This window comes from Cydia pomonella, chromosome 11 (genome assembly GCF_033807575.1).
Source record: "Cydia pomonella isolate Wapato2018A chromosome 11, ilCydPomo1, whole genome shotgun sequence".
In the NCBI taxonomy this organism is placed as follows: Eukaryota; Metazoa; Arthropoda; class Insecta; order Lepidoptera; family Tortricidae; genus Cydia; species Cydia pomonella.
In genome coordinates this window covers 8,955,312-8,983,009 of record NC_084713.1, presented here as the reverse complement: position 1 = coordinate 8,983,009, position 27,698 = coordinate 8,955,312, and the positions used below count along the sequence as shown (strand labels likewise).

The window sequence follows — 27,698 nt, the reverse complement described above, 5'->3', positions numbered from 1 at the left end:
CAATGAACATTTGATTCGCTTAAAATGACTGACGATGCCGTAGAGACGCATAACACTAGCTTAATTGTACTTACACACAATTAGCATTTTTGTTGTGTAAGATTTACATACCCGCAAATGCAAGGTAAACAAATGTTTACGCTCACCTTGGAGTCGAAACGAGCCTTGCGAACACGCCGCTAGAACTATCAGCCCCATCGAGTATTACGGCATCCTTATCAGCACGTGTAACAAAATCAAAGGCGTTGTACTCAGTAGAAAGAGTTACGAGAGATTAGATACGGATGATTGTGATATGCAATATGTACGTGGTGCGGGCCGCCGTCGACGCGCCGCTGGGCGCGTAGTGCAGTGCTGCATGGACGCCGGTTCGCGAGGTGACCACTCGACCGGCAGGTATTGGGTTAACGGAGATAAGAGGTTGTGCATGTTTTTTTTTCGCGCGAGTGCGGCAACCGAACGGCGTGAGCGCCACGACGTAGCCATCCATCCATTCGCTCCTCGCCGGCTCGCGCGCCTGGCGGTCGCCTCACGTCGCCACGCGATATTATAATTACCAATGTTTCTATGTACAAAATATTGCAGGGCACCAACGTACAAAATAAATCATAACTGACGGAAGAAGAGACAAGGATATTTCAAAATGGACAAGGATCACGCTTTAGAGGAGATGATGGGAAAACTGGGTAAGTACATTAAACATATGGAGATTAATTTTCATTTACCTTTTAAAACATCAGTGCGGGAAAAGTTTTATCAACTTTATATACGATTATAGTGATAATAATATTTATACGTGTGTAAACTGGTCATCTGTCGTCTGCGGTCTGATATACCTATTCGATGCGTGTACGCGTGTCGTAAACGGTTCATGTAAATGTTATAGCTTTAGCGCTAAAGCGCATCTTCGACAAGCGTTATTAACTCTGCTTAACGTTGTACATTTTTTATTGAAAAAAGCTTATTTACCAGTACCCGGTATAGGCTGTTCGCTATTATTATGTTATGAGAAAATTATACGGAACGTTTGCGTCATTCGTATTTATGATATTATTATAGATAATTATATTTATAAAACAACATAATCAATAATAAGTATACTTAATGATAAATTAGCGTCTGTTTGACCTCTTTCCAAATCAAAGTTCAACACGTGATATGTGTTGCTGAAAACTATTCCGAATTTATTACGGCCCGGTGATGAAACATTGGGAATGATAATTTTGTAACAAGAACAAAAAATATCTGTTCATTGAACTGGAAGATTAATAATCACGTGCTACATAACGAGTTATCACCTCGGGAATTGAGTGATTACAATAAATTATTTATGCGCTGCGCTTTAAATGGTTACAAAATAAATCTCAGAGGTAACACTGAATACTGATTTGTGACATCAGGGTTGCATGTACCCATAAATACTGACCTTATTTGTTGCTTTAGCTTCCCTATAAGTATTAGGCATTAAAGTATATAAGTTTTGATAAGAATGTTAATTGACTGATATGATATCATTTTTAAACCAATTAACGCATTTTTATCCGAGGAAAACTAAGTATCGGAATATTACAATTTTATTTGTAATTTATAGGTATAGCAAAATTGTCAGGTGAGCGTAATAGCAATAGTTTATAAGTGAACAATCTTGACTTGTTTATTTATTAAAAAGCCTGTAAAAAAGTAGTTTGAATGAAAAAAAAAATGTAAATATTGGGCCCCATACATTCCATGACTCTTCACTTTCAGCACAGTCTCTAATTTATATTTGTTACATATTTACTATGACATATTTTTCAAAGGAGTTTTTGAATAAAATCTTAAAGATCGCATACATTCTTTCTAATGCTAAAAAAGACGAATCAATGAATTTTTAATGTACATAATGGATAATAATCACTTTGATTTTAGCGAAAAGAATTAAAATTTTCGTTAAAAATGATTTGATGCAATATTTCTATTGGAAAACAGAAGAACCAGACTTATCGTTGTTGATATTGATACGAAGTAGCTGCCTAAACCTTTGTCCTACTTTCATATAATAATAAAAAGGACAAAAAAGTTTTCAATAATTGGTAATTATATGACATATGTGAACACAAGATATGAACAAGGATATGAAATGATATTTATTTTAAAAGATAAAGAGAAGGTTACTATAATAATATTTAACATAAACGCTAACCAAAATGTAAATTCCCGTACTTGTTACAAATTAAAAGGGCTAGTTTTTTAGCCGCCTGTAGCCGTCTGCTTCTCGTTGCCATTGCTTTCACATATTTTATGTCGTGTTGTCCATACATGTAGGTTTTATTTTTATGCTTCACCTAAATTCGCTTTTTCAATGACATTGAAATAACTAACTACACAATGGACCGCTCTTTTCATACTTTAAGTGAAAAGTAGAGCGAAAGTTTAAAGGTGGTGATTTTTAGGGTTCCGTACCCAAAGGGTAAAACGGGTCCCTATTACTAAGACTCCGCTGTCCGTCCGTCCGTCCGTCCGTCACCAGGCTGTATCTAATGAACCGTGATAGCTAGACAGTTGAAATTTTCACAGATGATGTATTTCTGTTTCCGCTATAACAACAAATACTAAAAAATACGGAACCCTCGGTAGGCGAGTCCGACTCGCACTTGTCCGGTTTTTTTTTCAAGAAAGACTAATAACTGTAATATTACTCTCAGATCTTAATCAGTTTATTATATTTATTGTAGTTTATTACCTACATGAGTATGATAGATACGGCACTGAAGAAAATCTTATATAATAATAAGTTATATTATAGTACTTGCAAAGATGCCATAATAAAAACAATCATTCCATCTGACATAATACAGGAGGAATGATAGACAAAGTAAAGACGCAGATAGTATAAAAGTCTTTCGTATATCAAAAGTATTAAAACCCTTTTAATATTGTCATAAAAGTGAAACTGATTTGTATTGAAAGCACCTATTTTCCTTGATCTATACATTACTCGTAGTATACAATATACTTACTAGATTTCAGACAGGTGTGACATTGAAGAAAATAGATTGTAGGTAGTTAAAATATGTAATTACGTCCGAATTCTTCGAACTAATGACGAATTGTAACAGTGATGCGAAGAGAATGCTTTTTCGAAGGTATATTTAGATTTAACCTTGTTCGAGCTGCATAACTATGAATTAGCGGTGTCGTGTTTTACCGGCTATCTATTCCAAAAATGAAAGGAATTTAATGGTGTATAAGTCATATAAAAGTTTATTAGCATTGGATGACTTAAGCCTAAAATTAGCTTATTTTAAAGAAATTCTAATAAAATAATCAAAACAGGACCAACAATTCAGTTTTGTTTCTCATCTGACCGGATTGTCATATCCTGAAAATTTGCCCTAAATAGGTATATAAATTCAAAAACAAAAATAGGTATAGGTAGCTATTCAAAAATAGGTCATTTTAACCGCCTTTTTTTTCCTACACATAAGTATTTCCAAGTATAGGTATTATTAACTTCACGGGACCCCGTATAAAGGTCGCAAGGCCTTGGATCACGCGCACGTTTGATATATTTTATGTATATTAGTCTAAGTGTTTTTGGCAACTAACGCGTTGGTATCGATATTCTGGAGGTGTGGCTCGGAGATAAGCAGAGTAAACTGACATATTACGTAGACCATATTATTTTTAACGACAACGTGATGATTAACGTACGTTGGTTGTGGACTTTCCGAATATCACTAGATATTTTGAGTTGAGTAGGTTCTACTTTTATTTTCTTCGTGTGTAACCTAACCTAACCTAACTCTAATCCTTTCTTCTAAATTATGAAAAAGAGAAATAACCAATAATAACTAGAATAAGCTAATAAATAAAAAACTTTTCAAAATAGGTATCAGCGAGCTTAGAAGAAGGACTAGTCCCAAATAAGATTGGAAAATCTCATTATCTATGATGTTACTTCAATATTTCAAGTACAAGTAAATGTTTGCAGTTCAGGTTCCATGAGGCCAATGATAGCAGAGATTTTGATGTACACTGAATGAGCAACAGTTATGTACATATCGATAATCACTAAGTACCAAAAGAAGTACATAGGTAGGTATTTAATTGAGAACGTTACGGTTAACGTTAGCAAATGTATAAGGTATTCCAGTCCCTATAATGTAACAAATAACCAATCTTGCGCAAGTTGTTACCCACTATCTGATTTTATATTATTTTTGCTACTGCGAAGAAGTAAGACAGCGGTAGTAGGTACAGCGGATTATGAAACATTTGGGTGTGTGCCACTGCCGCCGGTCGACGCTTAGTATTAACAACAAATATTTTTCTTCTATTAAGGTTAATGATTAAAAAAAAAATATTTATAATTAATTGCAGTAGTTAACATCTAATGACTTTATTATTTTTACTTTATTCTCGTTATTATCTGGAGGGTCACGCGCGTGGCGCGAGTTTCTAAATTAGAAATTTGTTTTGATTACAGGCTTACTTTAGTTTCCAAGTTTAATTTCGTTGAATAATTTAAATGTCGTTTCGTGTTTAATGACATAATTTTGTATTTTAGGTAAACATTGTTTTCATCAAATATACATACATTCTTATATTATATTTACATATAATTTGGCACTTGACAATCAGAACAGAAACGTCTTTTAAACGTCTTTGTATTTGGCACTTTAAATATGCCATTTACGAAATTTGACGAACAATTAATCAATTTACATTTTTCACATCTATTGCAGTAGCCCTTTACAATTTGCGAAAAGAATTTATCATATTACTTAATTGATGTATATAGATCGTGTCATGCTGACAACGCATGCCTTTGATTCGTATTGTCATGTTATTAAAGTTTAGATTTGACAAATCTGTGCATCATCGTGGATGCAACGAACTATATCCACTACAGAAACTGCACTTTGTGTCCGGATATAATGAGAGTGAGACGTGATTTCCTTGTTTCTTCCAATCGTAATACTTATACCTTTGCCTAACGATCTCATGGCAGTGTAGCAACGTATTACTGAACATATTATTTTAGGTCAAAAACTGTAAAGAAAATGAAAACATGAACGCCTATGAATCCTATGACTACGACGATGAATATATACCGCCAGACTCTATGCAGGTGCACCTAGAGTTAATAATATACTCATACAAGAATTATGCAATTTGTCGAAAGCAGAGCAGAGAGTGTAGGTAGAGCTAAATACGTAAAAATGCGTAATACCAGATAGAAGTAAGCTTATAGATTTAGACCAAGCAAAGTTGGCAGCGATTTTAATAGCCCAGAATGTGCAAGTGCATGTTAAACGCCAAACTCCTATGAAACTATGTCGTTTAAGTAACACTTGCACCGTTTGGGCTATCAAAATCGCTGCCAACTTAGCTTGGTCTAACTCTAGTGTTCACTCCATAGGTAGAAAAAAACCCTTGAATAGGTACTTGACTGATAAAATGAACAAAGTTAACTAAGTTTAAAATAAAAATATGCGTTACCCCTTACTCATTAGGAGCATCATTTTAAAAACACTTGGCAGTGTCAATGTCTTCGCCAAGAATGTTTGCAGTGTAATTTGTGGACTGTTTAAAAGGGTAACGTTGAGTTGATTAGGTAAACGACATTAACTCAACTAACCAGACCGGAGTCGCCGGACTTAGCAACAATTGGCGTAAATGTTCTTCTCATTGCACTTTGGTCGTGTTCCTTTCAAAGATAGGATTGTTAATGCTTTAGTAGTTTCGAAACAAATGGACATCTTCGACAGTGTCCAAGTTACTTCTCGTTGGTACTGAATTGGTCTGGGGTCTATAAACTCTATAAGACCCACAACCACATTACCTAGGAGTTATTTTCCTTTAATATAATATTCGTCTAATGCGTTAATCTACCTACCTAAGTACCTAATATTTTTTTTCATATTTTTATTTAGCATGCAATAAATCAAGCTTTCTAGCATTGCGTGCTTGACTAGTATATTAACTACACTACTATTATACTTAGTCTTAGTAGATCGTAATAAACTTATGTCACTGTTAATCTAGATTTTCAAAATTACATAATCCTCCTGATTAAGATTGATTTGATATGTTGACTAATTTCAACGTGAGACAAATGAACACACTCTGTTTATTTCTTTACTTATATTACATACTTCATTAAATATTTGTGTAATGTAATGTCGGCGCGTAACATATGTCATTTAAACTCCACATCAATAAAGTACGCTTTACGTAACATCAACGAGTTTTAGTTAACAAATCAAAATATTTTCGTTATATTACTGAATCGTACAATCAGGTTACAGGTGTACCTATGTTAGATTTTATAAAACTGTAAATAATTTTAGTAGTTAAAGAATACTTGAAGCTAGCCAGTGCATTGTTATAAAGGTATCAATATTTATTTAAATACGAGTAACATTTGTTTCAATAGTATTTGCGTGATGTCCTCGTTTTATGTGCTATCGTGTACCTACTTGTGCAAATTTCAACGTTAACAATGCCCATGAGTATTTAATATTTTATGACAAATTATATTTAGAAAGACCGTTACGTCCCTTACTAACACAAATTATTTTGAATAGGTATCACCCTAATAAAACGACGAAATTGACTCTGGCAAATCAATATGCACATGAAAATTGAATATCACAAACGGATCCCTAAATAAAAAAAATTGCTTTATGTATTCTTTTTACCGAACATTGTGACATGGATCTTTGATGTACCTACTTGTAAATACATAACTTTGCCAAAGTTTCCGCTCGGCCTATATTAAGACTGATAAAATGCCTGTTTACGCTTGAGAGCAAATGTATTTATATTATTCGAAGCATTCACCTCCTTTGTCTTATTCAAACAAAAGAACATGTTGGACAAAAGACGATATAAGCATATATGATACATTTTTCGAATAAATAGAGTTAATTTAAAAAAATAGAACTGACTTAACTGTAACACCCAAAAATAGTTGGTAAAAATTGAGATAGCCTTTCCAGACTGGTGAAGTGAAAACGATATTTACTTTCGATTTAAAGTGTTTTACTATCGTTTAATAAAGCAAGTCTATCTGTCTCATCGGTTAGGTTAGCATATTAACGTTATCTCAAGTAGTACGAAGTAAGCGCAATGAAGTTAATGATATGTCATTTTAAGTAATACATTGAGTACACATTTGTACATCGATTTTACGACGTTTATATGATTGTTTTATTGGACATATCGCCTAAAAAAACAGAAATATAACTTATGCTATTATGATGTTCATAGATAAATTAAATAGTACTTATGATGCCAGTTGCCGTTAAACTCACTATAACAGCTATATCGAGTAAAAACTGTTAGAGAGACATATGGCAGAGTTAATTCCACAGAGCATATCTTTCAATCAACCTTCATTTATTATGTCACATTTATTAAATGAAAAATAATGAACGAGAACGATCAATTCGAACATGTAGTGTTCTTACCGTGACTTTTAATTACAATAATTAAATAATAACAAAAATGGGTACCTAAAGAAACGAATAATTATTATTTTGAAAGCGGATTTATATTCTACATACGACTCTTTGACAAAGCATCGCAGATATTTTGTACTAAACCATTAATATGTTTATATATATAAATTTGGCATTGTCTACTTGGAGAAATGTAGATTTAGGATTATAAACTAGTTAATTAATGTACAGTGCTTTGTAATCGCCATACGATAAATAAATAAATACATTTGGCGCCGGTCCTTATTAAATAATTTGTAACCATTACGTATAACGTACTATTTAAGATTTAATTTATAACCTCTATTTCGAAATGCCACGCATTTCATTTCACGGCGAACATGCGTTTAAATAAAACAAGTTCGATTGGATGACGACATGACTTAATGATAATGAAGAGAAAAGGCGCACGCGCAGGTCGCTAGTTAACGGCAATGCACTCTTGACCTTCATAAGCCATTCTTAGTTCGTTTTCCACTATTCTCTAACGACTCTACCTAACCGGTCGTAGCTCACAAAGAGCGGTATCCAAAGGCAACATCAATAGGTTATGACACCAATTTGATTTTAATACCATAACAATTTAAACCCACCAATGAAAATAAAAAGTAACCGTCATGTCGTATCGGGAAATCTAGGAGATAGTACAGGATAAAATAAATAGAAATTGCTCCACCGACAAGAGCCCAGCTCACGACGATGATCATGCATACTAGGGTGGGTCACATAGTTATGGTTTTTTTCATAAAATATTTTTTAAATAGTAGTATTATGTTGTCAAAACGAATAATATTTTGTTAAGAAAAGGTAAATGAAGTGAAATCTTTAGCCCGTGCATGTGGTTTAAAATTTGCGAATTTTCATAGAAAACATTTTTTTATATATACATTTTTTTACGAAACATTCATAAGTATAATACTGTAGAATATTCTACTTATTAATAAGAAAGAACAAAAAAACATGGAGTACCTATAATAATTAGTTAAAAAAAAACAATTAATCTATTGTTTAGTACCACTACCATCCAGTGTTGGGCAAAAATCAATTCGAATAAGAATAAAAACAGAAATTTTATTCTTATTCCAACATAATGGAATAAGAATAAATTCAGCACTTTTTATGTTAAAATAACATGAAATGGAATTAATCATTCAATTTTTATTTTAAATGAAGAACAAAAGACGGAATAATTATTTTAGAAATAGAGTTATTCTAAATAAGGTTTTAGTGGAATAAAATGTTATTTAGATTTAGAATGAAGTTTGAAGTTCTCGTTAGGTCAATCTTGCGAGTCGATTTACTACCACTTCCTGACGTTCGATTTGGCTCAAATTTCGTATATTTGAGTATCTGGTGGACTTGGTGACTGTGAAATATTATGGTGCCATGAAGCTGGTCTGATGATGGGGCCAGAAGGTGGCCAAAGGAACTCCTAAAGTAAACAAAATAAAGACACCGTGTTTCGGCTCATTCGATGTGTCTTGGCAAACACTGATGTTTTATGGTATGTTAAGTATGGTATGGGCGTCATGTTATGAAACTACACGCCTTCTCATCCATTTAGGGCTCGTTTGATTCGTCGATAGTAATAATTACATATTCAGACAAAATATTACGTTGGAAATAGAATTGGTATTTTTTTATATTGTATTTAATTTATAATATAATTTAGAAATTTCAGACGCTAAAGTAAATTATTTTTAAGATTGTAAAAAGTAAAAGTACTTAATGAACTTAGGATTGCACACTTTATCATCGTCATCATTTTTGATCATACGTATGTTTTTCTGAAACTGTATGTGGAGTTTACGTCATGCATCATCCTGTCAAGTATGTACATTAGATCAGCACGGCTAGCACATGATTGAATGGACAGCATGTCGACGCAAGGTCACGCGAGATAGATTACCCGTCCTGTTCTTATCAATACAGTTAGTGCGAGACGGGTAGTCTATCTGGCGTGACCTTGCGTCGACATCGATATACTGTCGATTCCATCATGTGCTAGCCGTGAACGTTTGTGTTCGATTGTTCATATCGTGTTCAGAAATATCTTTTTTAAAACAAAGGGAACCGCCTTCAAAAAACCAACCCACTGAAAAGTACAAAATAATTTTTATATATCCCATCCCTATCATTGTCCAGTCTCTATCCCGTCGTAAAGCAATTTTCGTTCAAAAAGTAATTAATACCTAATAATAAGAAAATAAATAACCATCCTGGTAATTACTTAGTTTTTGAAGTCGGTGCCAAACCAAAAATTTAGAGAACAAAACACTATTTACACTATGTAGATCTCTGCGCTTACTTGCATAAAAAAAAAACATAGTTTACTAATTAATTTAGTTCTGGCACTACTACTAAAACTAGTCTTATTATTTTGGTTGGTTGGTTGGTCCCACTCCCACTCCCACCCCCACCCCCAGCGTTTGGAGCTTACTGTCTATTTTTATTCATAGTTTGGTAATTATTTTACAATAAAGAAAGTTATAAATACACGAAAACATTCCCGCATCAAAAACCCCGAAGTATTGACATGACATACATACCAGCTTCAACGGCTTTACTAAGAAAAATTCTCACATTACAATTCTTATTCATGGAATATTATTTCAAATAAAAAATAAAATAAATAATTTTTATTTTTATTTTACTAAGAATAATTTATTTCCATTCAATTTCCTCACCGAAGAATTATTCCAGACGGAATTATTTGAAATAATTTTGACGGAAATAAAATCACCGTGATTTTATTCTTACAAATTCTTATTCCAATCATGATTTTATTCTCGAATGCCCAACACTGCTACCATCGAACTATATTAATGATTCTTGTTACTCATACAATTATATTAATTTTGGTTGCACATAGATTTATTTAGGCTATTACCTCTATCGACTATCGTCAGCTACTATTGTATGAATGATATCAAACATGCCAATCGTTGCGCGGGTTATTATTATTACACTTAAAATAAAAGATTGATATTTAATACATTTCAAAATGAATACGTTAGACAACATAATTTGGCTATTACAAATCAATTGGAACAAAAAAATTTTTTTTAACCCACTCCCACTATTGCATACCTCCTACGCCTCTTAATATAACTAGGGTAGAAAATGACCACTAACTGCAAATAACTCTTCGCATTATAATCATGTATGTTACTGGTGGAAAGAGGTCAATTAAGGTCAGTCCTTCTATTGTTCCGTATACAATAAGCTCGATACAAACAGTATAATATCGTATTCATTGACACGATAAATATATTCGAATAAATGGGTTATTCATTATAGCCTAAACATAATAAGAATGCCGCGTTCTTAAATTCCGACAGTTATTTTGCGTTTGCGTAAGAAAAGAACAGCGAAACAATTTTGCGTTTTATGCACAAGTCCTTGAGAGCACGCGACACGACCGGACGGACAGACGATAATTGCCTATTTTCTGTTCCACTTATATTCACTGAGTCAAGATCATCAGTCAGCCAGTTACTGAAAGAATCATAAAAGCAGTGACAGTGACCTGAAAATTATATCTCCTTTCTAATTGTATTTATCTACTTCCGAATATGTTGAGAAGCGATAAGCTAATATTAACAAACCTTCAGTGGTTAAATCGTAATTTGTACTTTACGTTATCGATCGCCGATATTTTAATTACAATCAAATTTCGAACATCTCCGATAAACGTAGGAATTTTATTTGATCTCTATTCTAATATCAGTCGAGATGACGTTTTATTGGAGTTGAAATGTCCGTTGCACATAATTTTGACGAATCTCGCATGTTACTTGATATCGAACGACATGGCAGTTAACCCCTGACTCTAGTTTGTCTCTGAATAAAAAAAACTACGAATGCGTGACATGCGTGAAAAAAGTTTTCATTTGCCGCCATTTGACGTTTTGTTTATGTTTTAATTCGTTTGTAAGTATAATATAACATTAGTTTGTTTTGTTGAAGCTTATGATATGGATGTAGGTGAATAAGTAAAGCAGTGTATGTAACTGTACCCCTAGTGTAAATTTGATCGACATCATAACGTGACGAACGCGTTTGCGTTAAGTCTCATTTTGTATAGGATTTTGAGTTTCCAAAACGTCCCGCTTGGCGCGCTCTTTCTAAATCCAATACAAAATGAGACTAAACGCAAACGCGTACGTCACGTTTCGAAATCGAATTTATTTACACTAGGGGTACTGTACATAATTAGGCATTAAAATACTTGTGTGATCTTATTATGAAACTAATTTCATTCGTTTCACAAACTCAGACTAGTATTTTAATGCCTTTCATTATATAGCAGTCACATATACTACTATTTCATTAATGAGCTTAATTAATACGTTAAATGATCAGGTACCTATTAATTCGTTAAATGGCCAGGATTACGTTTCGGTACCTGAAGTTTGGACATGGAAAATTTAAATGCCTAGTGGCATAAAGTAAAGGCGAAATCTACGTGAAACTAAGCTTCGGTGTCCTGACTTTCAGCAACGGAAGGCTTGCTTTTTGGCAACTATGCGACTTACGACAAAAACAACACTTTAAAGAGTTTAAAGCAATAGCAAACTCTAGTCTATATCTTAAAAATGAGAAATTAGCTTGTTTTAATATGGCCTTCTGTTACCGCAAAAGTTACTCATGAAATAAAACTATGTACTTCATATAATGAATTTAAAACACACCCTGGCATTTCAAAGTTGGCGTTATAAAGGGTTAAAGCGTTCTTAGGCAACGGGAGACTGTACTGTACACGCACGAAGTAATTAAACCAAAAAATACAAATTTTAAGGCTGGTTATATACATGCAAAATTGAAAATTTGACAGAGGTGGATACAATTTTTTCCTCAGTCTCCCATTGATCACGAACGCTGTAAAGGGTTCTAAACTGCGGGATGTATTTTTTTTTTAATTATACGCGATATTCCATTAGTTTTTGTTTTATGTTGTAACACGATTTCTTGTAAATTTCAGGAGATTTCGGGCGGTACCAGTGTTTCCAGTTCATACTGCATATCCTGGCCGCCATGACAGCCGGTATGCACATGCTCTCGCTCGTCACCGTCGCAGCAGTGCCAGAACATAGGTATGTAAACGAACTCCTACTTCATTCCATTAATTCCTGACTACCTTGACCAAGATATAATTTATATTATTATGGTCAACTATTTATTATATACAATGTCAAGATAGAAAAAATCATTAAATACCAATAGCAAAATAAATTCGCATTCATTGTATGTCACTTTGCACATAAATAGGTTAACATAAAACAGACAAAACAAAAAATAAATAAATTATGTACAAAGGCAAACTTATCCCTAAGAGGGATCTCTCATGGGATTGGGGGGATTATCGTGATCATCATCATCTATTAGAGATCCCGGTACTGAATTTCAGCCCATGCGTGGTGCGTCTTTTATGATCGTGGTTAAACAGTGATAATTAATAATTATCTATTTGACAGCATCACTACATTTATCTCTTTTGGTAACTTCATTATATCCGCTAATCAAGATAATAGCAAGTAGGTGATGAGGATATTAACAATAAATCTATTTATTTGACAGTAACAAATCGACTGTTCATTATTAAATTGTGTTATTACTTATATTTAAAAAAAGCAAAGAGACTAATATGAATAAAACAAAAGTATAGTCTGATTAAATCAACAAGTAAAGCTATTATATGGATGTGTAAATAATATGTAATTAATGATAAAATAGAAATAGTGATAATTGAAACTACACTTTTTTCTTGATGTGTGTGTTCTATGAAAAAAGAAATACTTTATTATCATATTATTTATTTTTATCCAATTTTATGATTACTTAACCGATTGAATGTAGGATAAATAAAACCTGGAATTAGACATCGCGTATCTATGCAATAAACATTAACTAATCTCAAACTCTTATTTTTACGCAACTACAACAAGGTTTAAGTGAGTAGGCACCTAGGTAATAAGGCATGAGCATGAATAGATTATTTAAATCACAAACATCACTTAAAACCTGAAAAGAAACGGCTTCTGGGTGTTTCATTTAATTTAGTTTGTATTTTTGTAAGTAGTCAATTTAATATATTTTAAGAGTAGGCATAATTCTTGATATTATTATCATTTGCAAGCATTGTTGGGCTATATCACAGGTTATGGTTGACTAGTTGTCGTGATATGAATATTAAAATATGTAAATCTTGTAGACGTCGTTATATTACGATGTTTATTGGTATGGGAATGGGCCTTTAACCATATGCTTGAAATTCAACATTACATTACCTATTTATTTAAGTTTTGCTTGATTTCGGTACGAGGGTTGAGGATGGATTTGGGTATTTTTCTTTGAACCCTGGAGTGATACTATCGGTGCAGTTTTTCTCAAACTATTCAACGTAAGTACAGACTTTTGTATCATACATATTTTCTTGCATTAGCTCATATCTTTATCTTCATACACTAACACATTAGGTACGGAAATGCATGAATAACTATATATTTTAGTTTAAGATTATTTATACATGCTTTACATTAATGGTGTACAAGTACAAATTGCTTTCAACATTGACGCATGAAATCTAACAATGTTAGACACTTACCATTAAATAGGAAATAACATTAAAATAAATAGCATTACCTTCGGTGCTGGTACGCGTATTAATCAAGGGCATGCTATTAATAAGGGAGATAACCTTAATAAAGATAACAATGAGTAAACAAGACGAACTCTTCTTTATAATTAAAATGCACCAAAATTACCGTTACGCACTTACCCAATAACAAGTGGATCAAAAGCATTATTGTACTAGGATAGTAAAAATACGAAGCATCATGACATTTACCTAAAATTTACAAAGGCCATCAATTTATGTAGCGTCAGCGCTAAGCACAGTTAACGTTTGCACAATTGTCATTAATGAACCAAATACATCGTACTTACTTATAGTTATGTTGTAACTATTTCAGGTGTGCCCTGCAAGACGGAGATACAAATTTCTTTACACCACCAAATTCTACAATATTACTGTTGAACAATCAAACGAATAAAGTGGAAGCATGCAGGATGTACGGAAACGACACCATAGTTGAGTGCGAATCTTGGGTTTACAACAAAAAGTATTATACGTCGTCCCGAGCCATCGAATGGGACTTCGTTTGCAGCCGGCGATGGATGGGAGCGTCTGCGCAGACAGCTTATATGTTCGGAGTCGTCGTAGGCTCCCTAGTGCTCGGCAGGATGTGTGACAAGTTCGGAAGAAAAACAGTGTTCGTGTCTGCGGGAGTCTTACAACTAGTATTTGGGGCCGCTGTAGCATTTACAACAGAATATTACACTTTTGTTGTTATCAGATTCCTGTACGGTATCTTCGGATCCGGGTCTTATATTGCCGGATTTGTGCTAACCATGGAGCTAGTTGGTCCATCTAAACGCACAATCTGCGGCGTAACTTTCCAAATAATGTTTGCAGTCGGCATAATGCTTCTGGCAGCTTGGGGGTATCTCATAGACAACAGATTTTATTTACAAATAGTTTACGCGCTTCATGCTGTCATTTTACTCCCACATTGGTTCTTAATGGATGAATCTCCTAGGTGGCTTTGGGCCCAGGGCCGCGCTCGTGAGTCAGTGGCCATCATAGAGAAGGCGCTTAAAATGAACAGATCTATTGAAACTGTAGACACGCCTCAGCTAGTCTCCCACTGCAAAGCGACGTGTGCTAAATACACTGACGAACACTCAGCTGGGACCTCCGACTTGTTCAAGACTCCAAACATGCTAAAAAAAATCCTTAATCATTTGTGGTTGCTGGTTCGCTAATTCTGTTGTGTATTATGGTCTGTCTCTTAATACCGGTAAACTAGAAGGCAACCCATATTTTATAACGTTCTTGATGGGAGTAGTAGAGTTGCCTAGTTATGTCATCATAGTATACTTTTTGGATAGAGTCGGGCATAGAGCGCTTATTAGCACTATGATGTTACTAGGCGGAATTTCCTGCCTCGTCGTAGCCGCGCTGCCTCACGGATCTACGTCAACGACCGGTATCGTCATGGTGGGAAAACTGTTTATTTCTGGTTCATACTCCATAATTTACAAATACTCAGCTGAACTTTTCCCTACCGTAGTTCGAAGTTCCGGCGTAGGACTTGGCAGTATGTGCGCGAGTGTGTCAGGCGCATTAACACCATTAATCTCTTTACTCGACAGTCTAAACCCGAAGATCCCAACTATCATATTTGGCTTTTTGGCCCTGCTCTCTGGAGCTTCTACGTTCTTCTTACCCGAAACTGTCGGACGGAATCTGCCGCAGTCGTTGGAGGACGGCGAGAGGTTCGGCGTTGGTGACACATGTTTCACGAATTGTAGCGGCAAGCGAATGAGCGAAGCTTCTATCGATTTACCAGAAACTATGGTTCCCCTAGAAACTATTGAAAAGAACTAATAATTACAATCATAATCGATTACAATAACCTTGCCACAACGCTGTCTAAAAATTAGGCGTAGTTTAGATTGTACATTTTTTATTGTCTTGGTTTCTTAAAAGTTAGTACCTACCTACTAACTATTGTCTCTCCTTACGTATTTTTTGTTAGGCAGAAGAGGTAATGCACAATAATTATAAGTAACTGACAGACTTTACAGTATCAAATACTACTTATGGGTTATGGGTGAAGTATCTTTTTACGTTTACTTCATTGTAGTCATTTTACATTAGATATTATTATTATTAAATATCTAGTCAATGTTAAGATACATTCATTGCCGCTTATCTGACAGTAACAACGATTAAATCATGTTTGTGAAATTCGTTCACGTGGCAATGATAATTTATTACAGTGCATTTATTTTAATAAAATGACTGATTTAAAGAAAAGTGTAACGGCCCAGTGTAGTTACTTTTAAATGGTTTCTACTAAAACCTGAACCTTCTGCAGTTAATGTGCAGAGTTTATATGTTGCTTTCCGTCAGCGAAGGGCCCTTATGCTTCATGTGTATATTAAAGGACCTTTCCTTCAGAAAAAAATCAAAAGGATATGGAGCGTAAACACCTATTTCGGACGGAAAGTTCTTTATGCATATAAAGCATAAGGACCATTATCTGATAGATAGCCACATATACATATATTTTTAGATCTTGCTTACAAACAATTTACAACTGTTATTATAGCTCGTGTGTTCTATTTCTGTTACGTTCTTGTATTGTTATATTTGTATAGATACACGGAGTTTTTTAAAAGTCCGCGTTTATGTCAAGCAAGGGTGCATCCCTGAGCATAAATTAAGTAAGTTTCTCAAAGAAACCGGTATTCTTTTGTTTTTATCTGATAAGACCCCTACGAGCGTGTACGCTTCTTCGATCAATATTAGAAATGTTATTATAATATTTCATAATTCTCAATTGTTTGGTGGATTTAAATGTCCGTGTTGCAATAACGCTATTAATTCCTTTTAATCAAAAATAAAGTAATAAAATTAACTATGCCATTCAGTTTCCTTAAATGTACTTAGTCATAGAAGTTAACGGAGTTTAAAAAAAAACACCGTGTATAACATTTAAGATTTTAATCTACTTGTATAGGGTATCTAATGTATGTATCTCAACAAATTACCTACATACGTTGCGTATACTTAACCAAATAATAAACAATTCACTAGATTTCCAATATTTTCCACGTACTCGTAATTATAAAACAGGTTGATGTGATTTGAGAAAACTATTATGCCTAATTACGTGCTTATAATAATCCCTACAATGATTGGCATAGGGGTAAGTATTATAAGCATTATGTATCTATATAGATAAAAAAACATTCTTACCCAAAGCCATCCCAGTGTTTGGATATATGCTTCATATTCGAAATTTGCAACATGTTTGCCCAACTCATTAGTTTTTTTAGCTAAGAAATTTGATTAATTCTGTCCACTTAATTTAACTTTCATGAAGGTTACAATTTAGATTAGATATACTTAGTTGACAAGGTCCTACAAGAAAGAGGTTTCATTTTTTTATCTATATCAATAATAATACCTACTTATAATACCTATTATATTCTACTCATGTTCGAACAGATAGCAAAATTGTAACTAATAAAACTCTCAAGTACCTAAAACTAAGTAATAATTCTTAAATTATAACGAAAAACTCAATGTTACATTACAAAATTGTGTGATATGATACGTATTATTAATTATTTACATATCTGTCCAATAATTACAGTGCCTACAGAGTACCTTGTTGATATTATAAGTTAGTAAAGTACTTGCCACCCTATCAGTGACGGAACATCAAACATGACCGCTCTATCTTCTCACCTGAAGGTGTAGAAGGTTGCTCAACTAGTTCATACTAAACTATGCATGCCAGTAATGACTGAGTTTTATGAGCACCTCGCTACTGCGACATGACCGCATAAAATGTAAGTACAAGAACACACGCACACGTAAATGTTAATAATCATGATGCAAGAAAGCTAGAAAGGAAATATTTATATTAAGACTAATCATACTTTTGATAAATATTACAAGACTGCGACTTCACATAAAACAAGTCGTTAAGTAGATATAAGTGTAAAGTAATACAGGGATCATATAAGGTTTTCTCAAGAGATACTAAATAGTCAAATATCGAAAAAACTAAGTATATTACTTATTACCTACTTCAAAATTAATGCGAGAAGCCATGCACTCTAGGACTTATTTGCACATAATTTTATAAACTAAATATTTCTTTTCACATCTCTTAAGTTGAATCTCTTGTACGTTAATAAATTAAAAGGTACTTTCTAATAATATGTCTTATAGTCGACTTAAATTTTTAACGTACTACATAGTACTGTGTTTAGTTTCTGGCAGATTGTTAACGTCGTTGCTAGACAATGTTAGGAGCTTCGAAGTAGAACTAATTAGTAATATCTGGATATACAATCGAATTGTATACGTTTTGTAAAATATTTAGTATATAATACGTGAAGGAAGGGTTGGAAAGATTCGCAACACTTCATTGGCTTCTGTAACTCAGTTGGTTAAGAGCGACGCACGGATTGCAAAGGTCGCAGGTTCAAGTCCTGCAAGAAGCGGTGTTTTTTTTTTTCATTTTTAATATAAAAGTTTTTAAATGTATAATATAGTTAGGAACCTATTGTTTATCCATAAGGCAAGGTGGGGTAAGACTAACACCGGGACAAGACAAACACTTGTATGGAATCCCCAAATCCCCATACTCTTCGTCTTGTCCCAAGCAAAATAAGCTATGTTCGTCTTAAGGCGCAGGGTAGGGCAAGACATTCTCCATACAAACCTTGTGCAAGTTTTATTCGTTAGTTTTGGAACTATAGCATTTAATTTCATTTTTTGCTTGTATATATTGAATATACGCAGAACTTGATGTAGAAATTTTTCCTTATTAAAAAAAATACAACAAATAATTTAAAAAAAAAATACATCAAGCCCTAGCTAACAGAAAAATAAGCATATTTACCAAAAATAATAAGTGTAGCGCAAACACAAACGAAGAAAAACGCACACAAAGTGTGTATGGAAAGAGCTTACCCTACCCTTCGCCTTAACCCACCTTACTTAATTTCCCAGCGTGCTTTTCATGTGATCAATCCTTTGATCGCCACGCCTATCGTGTGCGGCGCCTCATCGTGAACCTTGTCGGAGTGCACGAAGGTTGATATTGGGCTGTGGCCGCGTGTCGGTTCACGTCTTTGGCGGTCAAAAGGTTTAGGTCATCGTATCTTTGCTATAATAAGCAACATAACTAACTTGTTTGATTTCAGTCATGAGGCTTTACAAACTTTATTTTGTCAAAATTAATGGATTTCAATAAAGTTTTTTATCACTTACTTTTTGTTTTATTATTTTGCAGCGGCTATTTGGCAACGGTATTGTATTACCACATGGACGATATGTGACGAGAGGAGTATACCTAAAATGCTATCCTAAAGGCATCGTTTTTTTTTTTTAGATTAATTAGTCCAGTTTCCTCACGATGTTTTCATATAGGTACCGAAACAGGAGGAACAGTGTTATATATTAATTGAGATTGCCTATAGGTAAGTTGCAAGGAGTCAGTGGCAGGTACGAGCACTACGAGCTGAGACTGTGGCTAAGGTTAAAAATCCACGTCAGGTTTGGCTCTGCTTGGCCAGATGCGACCGCGGCGGGCGATTGCCAGTCGCTTGCGACCGGCGATGTCCGAACACTATGTTCGCAAAAGTATATGCGTGGTCTGGCTTACCTTACCCGCCAAACGCGACGGGTTACTCGCACTAGTTAAGAGGCAATAGGAGTGGTCATTTCTCCATACAAACATACTCGACTGTTCCCTCTGTGGTTTTTAAACCAAGACCAATGATTTTTTCAACACAGATTTTTATTATTAATATCATTCTCGGGCGGTTTTGCTTTTTTTTATATTTTTGTTTCTTAAGGCGCTAATGCACTTAAAATATTCGCAAAAACCGCCTAATTTACTAGGCCGCAAAGAGAAGCATGGTATTCAAAACGTACATAATTTAGTCTAAAAAGCAAAACAGACCGACACAGATAATTTCATTACCATTTAGATCTCAAAATTTCATTACATGTGGTTAAGTTTTGGGGGTAGAAACAGTCGACTACGGAACATCGTTTTTTGAGATTTTTACGCCTAACCTAGCGTTGTCTGCGATAAGTCGCAGTAGATAGTTTTAGGAGCGTTTACGTTCCTAAAACGAGACTGATATATTCACCTAAAATATTGAAATCTCAGCTCCCGTATCCTCTTCACGTTAGAGGGAATAATCCCACGCGACGACAACTTGAGGACGAAGATGCGACGGTGACCGTCGCGGATGGTGACCGACATTCAAACATAATAGCGTTATGGCGTTGATTGTAAATAATAGAGCTGATTACTAAATAAAAGATGAGCTACTATTAAGTTTAGTGCAATCTAATACTGTTTTCACATCACATATTCGGAAAAGGGCTTTTTTTCCACGCTTGAGGGATCAAAGTGGCACTTTTCTTCCCTGCTATAGGAGAGATCAACGTGGCACTTTTCTTCCCTGCTAGTAGGGATCAACGTCGCACTTTTATGTTCTAGGGCATTTTATTGCCAGTATAAAATATTAATACAATGAAATATGAAAATATTAGTATGCCCATAATCGATTGCAATTTCATTATAATCGCTCATAGGTGATGTGAAAAGCAGTATTTGTCACATGGTAGCAAATTTATTTTCACCATGGGTTTTAACAATTGAATCTCTCACTACGCCCAGAATTTTAGAATCCTTCGCTTAATTTAGGATTCAATGTACGCCCACGCCGTAAATATGTAATTTTGTTCACTCGTGACGTTGGTAGAGTGTGTAGCTTGAGACGTCACAGGACGCTGCTCGTCGCGGCTGGCGTTTTAATTTTAAGCATACAGTAAGCCTTTGAAGGCTATTCAACCCACGCAGCGCTCATTATGTCGGTCACTATTATTACCAACTTTAATAGCACGCTATAATAAAATACATAGAAATATTAGGTTCAATACTTCCAGATGGTATTAATAAGGAATAAATTCAATAATCAAAGTAGGTACAATACCTAATTTATGTTGGAAATACATATAATAATTACATTAGTTTGCTATTGAGATATTGCCGATTTATTTCTTACTGATACTGAATGACTTCCTATTTCCTAACTAAGTAAGATAAGGATCTTACTAAAATATAATTCAGTGTGATTCATTAATTACAATCGGTTACAGTTTCATACCTACTACAGGATACTTAGGTATATTAACAGAATCGGTATTCAGCCTTTTTTAAAGACAGCGTGAAATATCGAAGATTAGGCAACTTATGAAAAGAAGTGAAAATAGTTACCTGATATTATTTCAACTTTACATACACAAAGAGAAAACGTTTTTCCACTTCTAAATATTTTACATTCTCCGTGTTTTTTTTTAGTATGTTATTGACACAATGAAAAACTAGGTTTGGTAAGATTTAGTTAGTGGAAACCTTTCTCTCCCGAAATGGAATTTCTTAGAAAAAGTACCGTTGTTTCGTTAGGATCGCAAAGCAATTCGTCCCTCTTAAGTGACATCCGCCTGATTTTAGTGAGGCTATAGGTATATTGTATGGCGCTTGAAGCTGACCGGGCCTCGCTTGGGTAGGTTAACTCTTAACTCACTCTAGATTAGAATACCTGTATTTGACCTGGTTATCCATTCTTTTTTCTATCTTAAGTAAATGTCAGTCAAAAACAGAGTCTGATGGTCATCGGCTTTGGTGTTTGGACTTTTGTGCAACATCGTTGACTGCCGAAGTTTGTTACATTATACTTGCATACACTTAAAAAAATCAACAAAGTGAGTGCATGGTTATAAAACTATTTTTTTACATTTCAGGTGTTGGGTTGACGGTGTAGACACAAATATCACAACAGCATTATGGAATTCTACAGAAGTGACGAGGGCAATTCCTTCAATTGAAAACAGGCTACATAATTGCCTTATATTTACGGACGAACTAAATAACACTGGAAAATGCAACAAATGGGTGTTCGACACAAAATATAGGACCTCGTCGAGAGCAATTGAATGGGAACTGGTTTGTGATAAAAGATGGATGGGTGCACTGGCACAAACGGCCTACATGCTGGGAGTGTTCACTGGAGCAATCGTCTTAGGAGGCATGGCTGACAAATTCGGAAGAAAAACTATATTTTGCTGGTCTTCGGTACTGCAGTTAATTCTTGGAGTTTTAGTAGCGTTTATACCTGAATATTGGTCCTTTTTAGTAATCTCATTTCTGTATGGAATTTTTGGTTCTGCTGGAGCGTATATAACGGGGTTCGTATTATCAATGGAGATAGTAGGGCCCAGCAAACGAACAGCATGCGGAGTAGCTTTTCAAGCTGCTTTTGCCGTGGGTATAATGTTGGTAGCAATGTGGGGTGCAATCATTGATGACCGACAAATTTTACAAGTAGTTTATGGGTTGCACGGCCTTTTGCTCGTACCGCACATTTGGATTATGGACGAATCTCCAAGATGGCTGTGGGCTCAAGGCAGAGCTAAGGAAGCGGTGGATATTGTAGAAAAAGCTTTAAAGTGTAACAAATTTACTGAGAGACTAGATAAAGCTCAACTTGTATCCAGAGGTAAAGCCGAATCATCTAAGGGAACTGAAGTACCAGCTGCTCGCACGATAGATCTCTTTAAGACCCCAAATTTAAGAAAGAAGACCCTTAATGTTTGTCTATGTTGGTTTGCAAATTCTTTAGTGTACTATGGACTTTCATTGAGTTGCGGTAAACTAGAAGGCAACCCTTACCTGATATTAGCTGTCTTGGGTTTTGTAGAATTCCCGAGTTATGGTGCAGTCATATATTTTCTTGATATCTGGGGTCGAAGGCCGTTGATAAGCTCTATGATGCTGATAGGCGGTACTGCTTGTATCGTGGCTACATTTATACCGGCGGGCAGCATAATTTCTACAGTTATTGTAATTATAGGCAAACTGTTCATTGCAGGATCTTTTGCTATTGTGTACAATTATTCAGCAGAACTATTCCCTACAGTTGTCCGCAATTCAGCTATAGGACTGGGGTCTATGTGTGCTAGGTTATCTGGGGCGTTGACACCTCTCATCACATTGCTCGATTCTTTCGACCCGAAAATTCCCGCTGTTATATTTGGAGTTATAGCTCTGATATCAGGATTTCTAACTTTATTTTTACCCGAAACCATGAATCAACCCATGCCACAATCGTTAGCGGATGGGGAAAAGTTTGGTTTGGGAGACACCTGTTTCACAAGTTGTTTAGGAAAGAAACTAAGAGTTACAGAGGAAGATGACAAAGGGGGAGAATCAATGGTACCTCTCCGAGATATGAGCAAAGCGTAAAATGCTTATAATCACAGAATCTAGTCTTTTTATCATCTCAATTAGCCACAGTTGTGGAAGTTATTAAGGCGAAAGTGGAGGACCCGTGCGAAATCACATTTTCAATATTTTCATACAAACGTAGTCCTCATTTTCCTCTCTGGAATTATTGAAAACATTTTGACACAATTTGTTGTATATAACCACAGCTATTTTACGTTTGTTTTTTTTTTCAAATTTTTAATTATTATAGGAGTAATGAAATCTGTTTTTCGCTCCTAATTTTTATAATAATACGGGAATCGAAAAAAGTCAAGCGTAGGGGCATAGCTATGGTTAATATACTTCAAATTATCTCAAAATATTTTCCAAAATGTGAACATCCTGAGAGGAAAATGGGGACTACGTTTGTATGGAGAATCGGCCGTCCTCTTTCCAATTAACTCTGCATGACATTTGCAATGGCAAAGTGAGGCATTATCAAATTTATATATAAATATGAGGTTTATAATGACACTCGCTCACTTTGTTGTTCAATTCTGTGCAAAGTTAGAGCTTAGGCGGTTATCACATTCACGACTCACATTGGATGCGATTCGCACGTCGCTCCGAGATTTGAGAGAGACAACGGTATTTTTTTTAACACTAGGTCGGTGACAAACAAGCATACGGCCCGTCTGATGGTAAGAAGTCTCCGTAGCCTATGTAATGCCGGCAACTCCAGAGGAGTTACATGCGCGTAGCCGAAATAAAGATTTTATAATTATTAAATCTAAGTGGCCTATTTGCCTGAAATATAATGTGATCAAGCACACGAAATTCTCAAATCGTTTCATCCGTTGTATCGAGTATTTTTTTTTCGAAATAAATCTATTGCAATGCCATATGATGCTTAAAAAATAGGAGCTCTAAATTACATATCTTAATTAAGGAATCAATGCGGTAATTTTTATTTAAACTTAAGAATGTATGAAAAATGTATCATGCTAAATAGTGTAAATAGTAGGAAAACTGAAAATATGTAAATTGTATATTATTCAGAACAACATGTTGTACAAATTCGTTTATAATAGATAATTATAAAAAAAAAACGTAGTTTCATTGGATACTTGACGACCTTTCTGGCCTAGTGTAGCTACTCTGCTGCCTACCGTTTGACATGTCTCTGGCTGCCTATGACACCGATGGTCCTGGGTTCGAATCCCAGTAAGGTCATAATTTATTCGTCTGATGAGGACGGATATTTGTTCCTGAGTCATGGGTGTTTTCAATGTGTTTAAGTATTTATATATTATATTTATCGTTGTCTGAGTACCCACAACACAAGCTTTCTTGAGCTTACTGTGAGGCATAGTCAATTTCTGTAAAAATGTCGAATATTTATTGTTAATTTATACTTGTTTCTTATAACATTAAATAAGTTTTATAGAAATTATGTAAACATAAAAAAAAAAACCGTTTTAGATAATGGACAGTTTATTCGTCCCGAGCGATTTCCCTCGTTCAGTTTGTATGATGAAAGTTATTTTCCTTTTAGGAAAACTGATGTACCTGGAAATGGTTGATACTAGCAATAATTCTACAATACCAGGCAATATCAAACACAAGTATTATGGACAAGTTTGAGCAGATAGACATTACACTTTTTGGACTCCAATAACATACCAATTGTATGTAAGAAAATCCGAAATCCCACAAACCTTCCACAATGTCGGCTGATTGATAGTTTTTCTGACTTTTTGAGTAGTTGAGTGTATAAAAATAATTGGAGAGCTGAAAATTGTACCCAGTTAATAAAAATGATTATGACTTGTGTTTCGAAAATGGGCAAAAACGGTGTCGAAAGGTCTTATTCGAACTTTATATCTAAAGTACGTCAAAATGCTGACCATGGGCCCTATTCTAACATCAATTAATGTTATTGTAATTAATTATCATGTATATGTATATTGCCTAATAATAAAAAAGTATAGTAAATAGTATTTTTTCACAGCTCAGTACCCCTAGTGTAAATTTAGTCGATAGCGAAACGTGACGTACGCGTTTGCGTTAAGTCTCATTTTGTATGGGTTTTTGAACAGCGCGCCAAGCGGGACGTTTTGGAAAGTCAAAAATCTCATACAAAATGACACTTAACGCAAACGCGTACGTCACGTTTCGCCGTCGAAAATATTTACACTAGGGGTACTGAAATAATTCTAACTTTTTTGTTATCACCCGTTATTTAGGACTAGGCAGTAAAATCAGATTACAAAATATATGAATGTATATCTTTTAGACAACGCTTTCTGAGGTTAAGGTATGTAAGTAGTTGGTGCGCTATTAAAAAGAAACGTAACTACGAAAGACTATGTGACAGGAATAAAAAAGAACCGGCCAAGTTCGATTTGGATATGCAGCCTAAGGTTTTCGCACTCACTTTTCGCATCGCACTTTATTTACAATGTTTTATTTTTTCATTTCTCATGCTCTGGGGTGGGTGGGTTGTTCTATGGAGTGCAGAAAGTGATATATGTTTCTGGTTCAGAGCATTTTAAATTCGTAGTACGTTTTTTATTTATTTTTTACGATACGCAATTAAAATTTGATTTTAAATGGATTTGTTGGAAAATAACGATACTTTTACAAATTGTTAATTGAAAGTATTAGTACTCCTTAAGGGTATGTAAGTTTATATTATTTAGTCATATTTTTAATACTCACTCGTGTTAGAAATAAAAAGTAGAGTGTTTAACTCGGGTGAAAGGCACCATTTCAGTCTCGAACTGTTGGCGCTCTCACTACTCCGAGTACCAAACTACCTCGATAACAATGAGTGCCTTTCATCCCTTGGTTAACAATCTTACTATAGGGAGCGTGCATGAACTGTAGGAGGCAGCACAGGAGCTGTCAGATTTTTGGCGCGAAGCGTAAATGTGATGTTTCTTGTTCCGATGTAGCCCACAAGATGGCAGAACCTACTATGCACAGGAAAACACTTGACGTGTAAATGTGCCTGTTTATGGTACCGATTCAGACCACAGGATGGCAGAACCTCCAACGCGCACGGACCCTATTCCGCTTGGCCAGTTTTTATCGTTTCCTGTTAAACAGTTTTTTATTATCGCCTACCTTAGAGGTTTGTATGTTTAATCGTTATAGATATAAAATAAAAACGAAAAACAAATAAAGAACTATGTTTCTTATGTCCTCCCGTCCCTCTTTTTAGGGTTCCGTAGCCAACTGGCAAAAAACGGAACCCTTATAGATTCGTCATGTCTGTCTGTCCGATTATGTCACCGCCACTTTTTTCCGAAACTATAAGAGCTATACTGTTCAAACTTGGTAAGTAGATGTATTCTATGAACCGCATTAGGATTTTTACACAAAAATAGAAAAAAAAAAACAATAAATTTTGGGGGTTCCCCATACTTAGAACTGAAACTCAAAAAATCTTTTTTCATCAAACCCATACGTGGGGTATCTATGGATAGGTCTTTAAAAATGATATTGAGGTTTCTAATATAATTTTTTTCTAAACTGAATAGTTTGCGCGAGAGACACTTCCAAAGTGGTAAAATGTGTCCCCCCCCCCCGTAACTTCTAAAATAACAGAATGAAAAATCTAAAAAAAATATATGATATACATTGCCATGCAAACTACCACCGAAAATTGGTTTGAACGAGATCTAGTAAGTAGTTTTTTTTAATACGTCATAAAATTTAAAAAAAAAAATTTTTTTCATCAAACCCATACGTGTGGGGTATCTATGGATAGGTCTTCAAAAATGATATTTAGGTTCTAAATACCATTTTTTTCTAAACTGAATAATTTGCGCGAGAGACGCTTCCAAAGTGAAAAAAAATTGTGTCCCCCCCCCCCCCCGTAACTTCTAAAATAACAGAATGAAAAATCTAAAAAAAATATATGATATACATTACCATGCAAACTTCCACCGAAAATTGGTTTGAACGAGATCTAGTAAGTAGTTTTTTTTTAATACGTCATAAATGTACGGAACCCTTCATGGGCGAGTCCGACTCGCACTTGGCCGCTTTTTTAAATTAAAATTTAAAGACGGACGGAGTGTAAGATTAGTAGGTAGCTAATAGGGTTCCCTCGGGTAAGAATAAATGGTTTGCATAGATGGCGCTAGCATAGGTTTCCTGCCTCCCGTTTTATTCTATGAGAAATGGCATAAAACTAAAAAAAAAATGACACAAGTCTACGGATTGATAGTAAGTCCTATGCGTGCGCTATCTTTAAAATATTTCGACCGGCCAACCACATCATTGGACTAGAATAGGTAGTCTAATTACCGTGAAACCGTTGAGCTCCTGT

The 27,698-nt window shown here is 34.8% G+C and overlaps 3 protein-coding genes across 3 annotated transcripts in view; 2 read left to right on the top strand and 1 right to left on the bottom strand.

Annotated features, from left to right (window-relative positions):
- LOC133522773 (uncharacterized) overlaps positions 1-27,698 on the bottom strand; it is a 195,338-nt gene that overhangs the window by 82,183 nt on the left and 85,457 nt on the right. The gene's annotated exons all lie outside the window — the stretch shown is intronic.
- Positions 260-26,550, top strand: LOC133522768 (organic cation transporter protein-like). The gene is made up of 4 exons (XM_061858214.1): positions 260-396; positions 586-686; positions 12,472-12,583; positions 21,898-26,550. The coding sequence occupies exons 2-4, from the start codon at positions 644-646 to the stop codon at positions 23,396-23,398; spliced, it is 1,656 nt and encodes a 551-aa protein (XP_061714198.1). The 5' UTR covers positions 260-396; positions 586-643; the 3' UTR covers positions 23,399-26,550.
- LOC133522771 (organic cation transporter protein-like) lies at positions 13,010-19,346 on the top strand. The gene is given in 3 exon segments (XM_061858221.1): positions 13,010-13,890; positions 14,462-15,275; positions 15,277-19,346. Coding segments are annotated over 2 exon segments (1,380 nt in total). The 5' UTR covers positions 13,010-13,890; positions 14,462-14,558; the 3' UTR covers positions 15,940-19,346.